We start from the raw sequence: 6176 nt of genomic DNA on the forward strand, positions 1-6176 counted from the left end.
GGCACCTGCAAATCCCAGACCCGGGAAGTAAATCTTCCGTCACCCCCAGGGCACGGTGGCAGAAGAGCCTGGTGCATCCCAGGGGCTCCTTCCCCGCTCCTCGGGACCAGCCCAGGGCTTGCCGGGCAGAGCTGTCCTGGCAATCCCAGTCTATCCAGGATGGTCTCCCCTTCCCGAACCCGGTGTGTAGTGACAGAGGAAACCAAAAAGGAGAGCAAAGAAAGAACAAATGAAGAGAGAAACCATATAGAGGTGTGTGAGGCTTCGTGTGCCAGCTGCTACTGTCCTTTGGGAATGAAGGGTTCCCCCTCCTCCGGCTCCGGCCGAGGCCCCGGGTCACTCAGGCATCGCAGCATCCTTTGGTTGCTGGGGCTGTCACCGGTCCCCGGGGTGAACACATCGTCAGTGCCCGGGGAGGAAGGCTCCTTCACTCGCATCACCAGCCCCTCCTCGTCATCCTCAGGCGAGGGCGGGAGGCACACGCAGCCCTTGAGTTCTTCGTTCATCAGGTCCACGGACTCTGGGGACTGCGGGGAGGCCGGGTCGATGGTGATGATGGGCAGGTTTTCCGAGTCTGTTTTAGGTTCATAAGCCAGCGGGTCTGGGGAGGCAGAGCGGGGTCAGGCAGCGGCCGTCTCACGGTATCATGAACAAACCAGGCTCAGGATAACCCGGGGAAGGAGGTTCTAAGTGATCTCCAGCTAACGCACCCCAGATGTTTGGGGCTGGGGTGCCCGGGCTCGCTCCCTCTCTACTCTCCAAGCTTGCTGTTTAATTCCTTTTTTTGATCTTTACATCCCACCTGGAGCTGCTCCAGACAGCCCAGCCCTGTTTCTCAGGACTGCAAAAGGCAAAGCTGCCCTCTGCTGATTAACCACCGGCTCAGCAAGTGCCGGCAGCACCGTCACACCCTGTCACATCCCACTTCTGTCCCCAAAGCAGGAGAGGACACAGAGGACAGGAGGAACCACGTATGAGAAAAGCAAACGCGTGATTCTAAGCCAGGAGTCCAGAGGCAGGTCTCGGGGCTGAGCACTTCTGGTCCTCTCATCTGCAAAGGGGCACAGCCAGAAATGTGGCTGCGTGGATGGAGAGAGCTGAGCTCTAGGCAGATCTACTGACTGGTCAAATTGACTTCCCAGTGGAAAACAGTAACTCCCGTGCGCTCCCGCAGCAGCTCAGTCCCACCTACCTGAGCCTATGCGAGCCCGGGACATGGTGGGCGAATCGAGCTTGTGAGCCGGCACCGTCAGGTAGTTGTTCATCTGCAATCGGAGCACAGGGACTGTCTCCATCGGAGGGGTCGATATAAATGGGGAAGGGGAGGTTGGGAAGTGCCCCCAGGCCAAGGGGGTGAGCGAGAAGCAGCGCTGGGACGCAGCGGACACGTGCACGCACCCTCCCAGCTGTGCTGCAAGGATTTGCTCAGAGGCTGGGGTGATCAAAGACCCTCAGGGTGTCATCTGAACCTCAGTCCCCTCCCCATGCAGCACACTCATGTCCCTCCCAGGCTGGGAAGCATCCCCAGCCCCTCATCCGCCCCAGCCTGTGGCAGCATCTCTGCTCCAGCGTCCCCTTGACACCTTCTGTTCCAGCTGCCGGGCCTTCTGCCTCCGCAGGAGCATCTGGTTCCAGGCTTCCTCGTAGGGGTCGGCCACAAGCGTGTGCCGGTTGTAGGATCGCAACTGGGAAAAGGAGACAGATTGAGAAAAACCACACGAACAGAAAGGCAAAGGAAGGTTAAAGCACTGTTTCCCTTGGAGACAGGTGAAGCAGCCACCAGTGGGCAGAGCACGCCCATGCAAGCTGGTGGCTCACCCTTTGTGTGCTACCACGGGGTGCCTGATCTTGACCCACCTTGGCTCAGCAAGGGTTTAAACGCTGGGCTCAGCCACCAATGGAGGCAGCCTCCCCCTCAGCACTACCCCAGCACCATCCCAGGAGGAAAAACTCCTGGGGAGGGAGACTCCGATTGGGAACATGAGGGGCAGGAGGGCAGGGACACCGGGGGTGAAGGGTTTCTGGTGGGAAGTGGTCCTGGTCACCTCCAGGGAACCAAAGAGGAAACACACGGTGCCAGGGGACACCTTACCCTCTGCCTGGTTTTCTGCAGGTTGTTGCGAAGGATTTTCCGGATCTCCTCCTCCTTGTCCTTGGAGAGGGCTGGAAGGATGCGCTCTACGGGGAGGGTCTTGGGGTTGATGTTCCTGCGTGGACAGACAGGATTCGGAGTGACGCGGTGATGGCCACAGCAGGGCCTGACGGCTCCTTGCCCTGCGGCCACTAGCAGGGAGGGCTCAGCTTCTGCCAAGGGCTTGTCAGAGACATGGGATGGCCAGGGCTGGGGAACTCACTGGATGGAGACGGTGGAGACAGCGGAGGGAATCTTGCCTATGCCTCCACTCTCCACCAGCTCGATTGCCTGCTTCATCTCCATCTTGTGATAGAAAGCGATGAGCTGGGGCTCCTTGGACCGCTCCCCCGCTATCAGGCACTTCTTCACATACTTCTTGTTGAAGCGATTCAGCCTTCCCGAGGACGTGGAGAAAGGAGGAGCAGTGATCTGTTAGACCTTCCTCTGCCCCGGCACCCACTCCCTTCTCCCCAGCCCTGGCCCAGACCAGCAGAAGACAGTTCAGTTCCCACCAGTGCAGGTCAGGCCAGGCTTCCCCGACTCCCTCCCGAGCCTTTGAAACACCCAGCAGCCACTCGCACCCACAGCGGATGGTCTGGAGTTCCTGCAGGGATCGGCAACCAGCAGATCCCACACTGCTGTGGGCACATCGCAGGAGGTGTGGAGAAAGGGTGCAGCCCCGCAGCCCCACTTGCCCCCAGCCCAGGACCATAATTCATCAAGAGGAGTGTGTGTGGATAGTGGAGCTTGGGGAAAAGAAGGGGCACAGGGCTGAGAAACCTGCTGGATGATAATTCAAACCCTTCCCCATCTCTTCCACAGGTCCCCCACGTCACCAAACCTCAGCAACTCACTTGTCCTTCCAGTGGTGATGCCCATAGTGACCACAGATATCCTCGATTCCCGTCAGAAGGTGATCCAAGAACTGAAAGAGAAGGCTCAAGCTGTAAGCAGCTCGCAGGGCTGTTGCCCACCCTCTCCCCACACCAACACCCACGCTGACACAGGGGTGAGAGCACTCAGGGACGTGCAAAACCAGGGCTGTGGGTCCAGGATGAGCCTCAGGAGGGCAGCACGGTCCTAAGCAACCCGGCTGCAGCTCTACCAGGCACAGGGGAGGTCTGGGTCGGAGCGGGCACTGGACGACACAGATGGGGGAGAGCCCTCGCTCCGTCCCCCCTTACCTTGGGCACCGATTTAGGGGCAGCTCCCGCTCTGTAAACCCGCCTGGTTACAGCGGTGGAGGTGGCAGAAGCAGAGAGAGAAGAGGGCTAAGGCGGCGAAGAGAAGCGCGCGGGAAGGGCCGGCCAGGCGCAGCGCGTTACCTGCGTGTGGATCTCTTCGTTGATGGAACGCTTTGTCTCCTGCTTCTTCTTCACGGCCAGCAGGTCCACCAAGGGCCGGATGGTCATGCCCTAGAGGACAGAGAGGGTGGGTTAGATCTCTCCCTGAGGCACATCGGTAGGAGCAGGATGGGCTCAGCCCAGGCAAACCACGGGGCCGGTGTCACTCGGTAGCCTCAAGAGCTTTTGGAGAAGAGAGGCAGGGATAGGGTCAGGGAAGGAGGCTGGGGACGTGCTCCTCACTCTCCACACACACGTGCAGTTCCTGAATAAGCCCCTTTCCCCCGAACTCACACCGTGACCACCTGCATGCCACCAACCTGCACAAAGACTGTGAAGAAGATGACTGTGATGATGGCTGTGAGGAACATGTCCCTCATGTCGAAATGCTTATAGTCCAGGAGGTAACAGAGGGAGAAGGCGATGGCTCCCCGTAGGCCCCCGTAGGCGATGATGAACTGGTCCTTCGGCGTCAGCTTCACAATTCGGAATTTGTTGATGAACCAGGTGAGGACCAGGACACCTGGCAGAGTGGGACAGGACCTCGTGTGAGCAGACTCAGCCCTGAAGAGACCTCCCCCCAGCAGCCCAGCTTGCAGTCCAACACTGTGTCACCCCCTTGAGGCCATGGGTGCTGGTGGTGCTGTTCATCCCAACACCCCTCATCACCCTCAACCCCACGTGCAGCACAAATGTGGCCTGAATCCCACCTCTCCACAGAGCCAACCACCACCAAGGTTGATGCCCGTGGCGGAGCAGTGCCCCCCAGTCAACCCCAGCCTTCCCAGCAAGATGAACTTGGGCCTGGTGGCCCTGAGAGCCGCCCATCGCCCAGAATCGTCCCCCAGGGTTTTGCCATCACACTGACACCCCACCTAAAACTCTTGCGATGAGGCAGAAGAGCAGCGTGCTGATGACGAAGGTCCAGTTCCAGTAGTGGTGGCCAGCCACGGTGGAGACACCCAGGAAGATGAAGATGAGGGTCTCGCTCACGCTGCTCCACATCTTGAGGAAATACTTGATGGTGGTGTGGGACTTGTGGGAGATGTTGGCTTCCACATAGGGCCGCATGACCACGCCAGAGGCGATGAGCCTAGGAGCAAGGTCAGGGCAGCTCAGCAGCCGTGGGAATATGGGGACAGCCCCCACCCCTGGCCCTGCAGCAGCATTTTGTGCTCTCAGACCAAACCCCAGAGTATGACAGGGCTTGTGAGAGACCACCAACTACTCAAGGCCTCCAGAGAAGGCAACAGGAGGTTTCTCCTCTCCACTGAGCATCAGAGACAGGTGGCACAAAACCACATCACCTTGAGTGCTCAGCCAGCCCTGCCTGCTACTGTGTGCCCAGGAGAACGGGCGATGGGCTGTCAGTGCCCTGGGATCTACTGGACACCTCAAGAGAGTCACTTCCCTCATCTGCCTCCCTGCATATCCCAGCCCAAACACACCTCTGGTCCTCACTGGGCATGTACTGGCCATGCTGGGACAGCCAGAGGGCTGTGGTTACACCAGAGTAAATCCTCCAAAAGGTCCTGGGGACAGGAGGGCATCTCATCCCACCCGTGCCCAACTCACGCCATGATGCCGGAGAGGTGGAAGAGCTCAGCAGAGAGATAGGCCATGTAGCTGTAGAGGAAGACGAAGAGGGGCTCGATGACTCGGATGTGGGAGGTGAAGCGGGACGTGAAGGCAGCGATCACCCCATAAATGACGCCCACGAAGACGCCGCCCAGCGATACCACGAAGAAGCTGAGGAAGCCGAGGATGATATCGATAATGGTCACCTGCTCAAAGTTGGCAAACTCCTCAAAGAGATGGTAGAGGACCTGGGAAGGAGAAGGGAGAGGAGGAGTTCAAACTGCTGGGACAGATGTTTCTGGGACAGCTCTGCTCTCCAACACAGCCCCCACCGCTGTTCTGTGAGGGGCTTTGGCCAAGGCCTGAATCAGTCAGAGGCTGTTCCTGCTTCCTAACGAGCAGGTCAGCACGAATTCAGGCTGGGGGACACTTGACAACCACATGGAGAGAGAAGCCAACATCTGCCCTGCTTGGCCCAGAGAACAGCTTTGTTGCCAAGAGGGCAACCTCGCAGGAGCCCACTCCGGGCTGCATGGCCTTCTCCCAGCCCCAGACAAGTTTCCTGGAGAGATTTTTAAAGCAGAAGGTGACTCAGGCATGTTAGGGTGGGAGATGAGCACCCTACAGCATGGCAGTGCTTGTGAGCAGTGAGAGGGCCAGGTGCCAGCTCCTGCCTGCCAGGGCCAGGTCCTGGGGACAAGGGCAGGGACAGACGTGACAGCAGAAGGCAAAGGCATTCCCCAGGGATGTGAGCGGGGACACAGACCCTGCAGGCACCCCTCGTGGTCAAAAGGGAGGAGAAGTCACCAGGAACTTTGTCAGCAGAGCACTGAGCAGGCAGCTCCGAAGCGGACAGCTGGGATATGGGAGAAGAGCCAGGAAAAAGCAGTGGGTTGGAAGTAAATTTAGAGGTCAGCTCTGCAGATGGGGATGCTGCGCTGGCGGCCAAGCCAGCACCTGGACACAGATGTCCTTCAGAAACAGCACGGCCCCAGAGTGGGCAGTCTGGCTCCTGAACTTCCCAAAGGTCCCTGCAAAGCTGCTCCTCAAAGCCTGGGGCTGAGGGGGGACCCAGCCTGTCCCCCACCCATAGATGCTCCACGGAAGCAAACTCCATCCCT

At 59.1% G+C, this 6176-nt stretch overlaps 1 protein-coding gene across 1 annotated transcript in view; it reads right to left on the reverse strand.

The window, feature by feature from the left end:
• Positions 1-278: 278 nt before the first annotated feature.
• Positions 279-6176, reverse strand: part of SLC9A1 (solute carrier family 9, subfamily A (NHE1, cation proton antiporter 1), member 1) — an 8741-nt gene continuing 2843 nt past the window's right edge. The window contains exons 3-13 of the mRNA XM_009879504.1: positions 5551-5617; positions 5053-5303; positions 4353-4570; positions 3798-4000; positions 3460-3549; positions 2989-3059; positions 2355-2528; positions 2093-2207; positions 1584-1685; positions 1193-1265; positions 279-601 (exon numbers count right to left, since the gene is read on the reverse strand). Coding sequence (XP_009877806.1) covers positions 279-601; positions 1193-1265; positions 1584-1685; positions 2093-2207; positions 2355-2528; positions 2989-3059; positions 3460-3549; positions 3798-4000; positions 4353-4570; positions 5053-5303; positions 5551-5617 — 1687 coding nt within the window. The remainder of the gene's footprint in view (positions 602-1192; positions 1266-1583; positions 1686-2092; positions 2208-2354; positions 2529-2988; positions 3060-3459; positions 3550-3797; positions 4001-4352; positions 4571-5052; positions 5304-5550; positions 5618-6176) is intronic.

This window comes from Apaloderma vittatum, unplaced genomic scaffold, assembly GCF_000703405.1.
Source record: "Apaloderma vittatum isolate BGI_N311 unplaced genomic scaffold, ASM70340v1 scaffold23602, whole genome shotgun sequence".
In the NCBI taxonomy this organism is placed as follows: Eukaryota; Metazoa; Chordata; class Aves; order Trogoniformes; family Trogonidae; genus Apaloderma; species Apaloderma vittatum.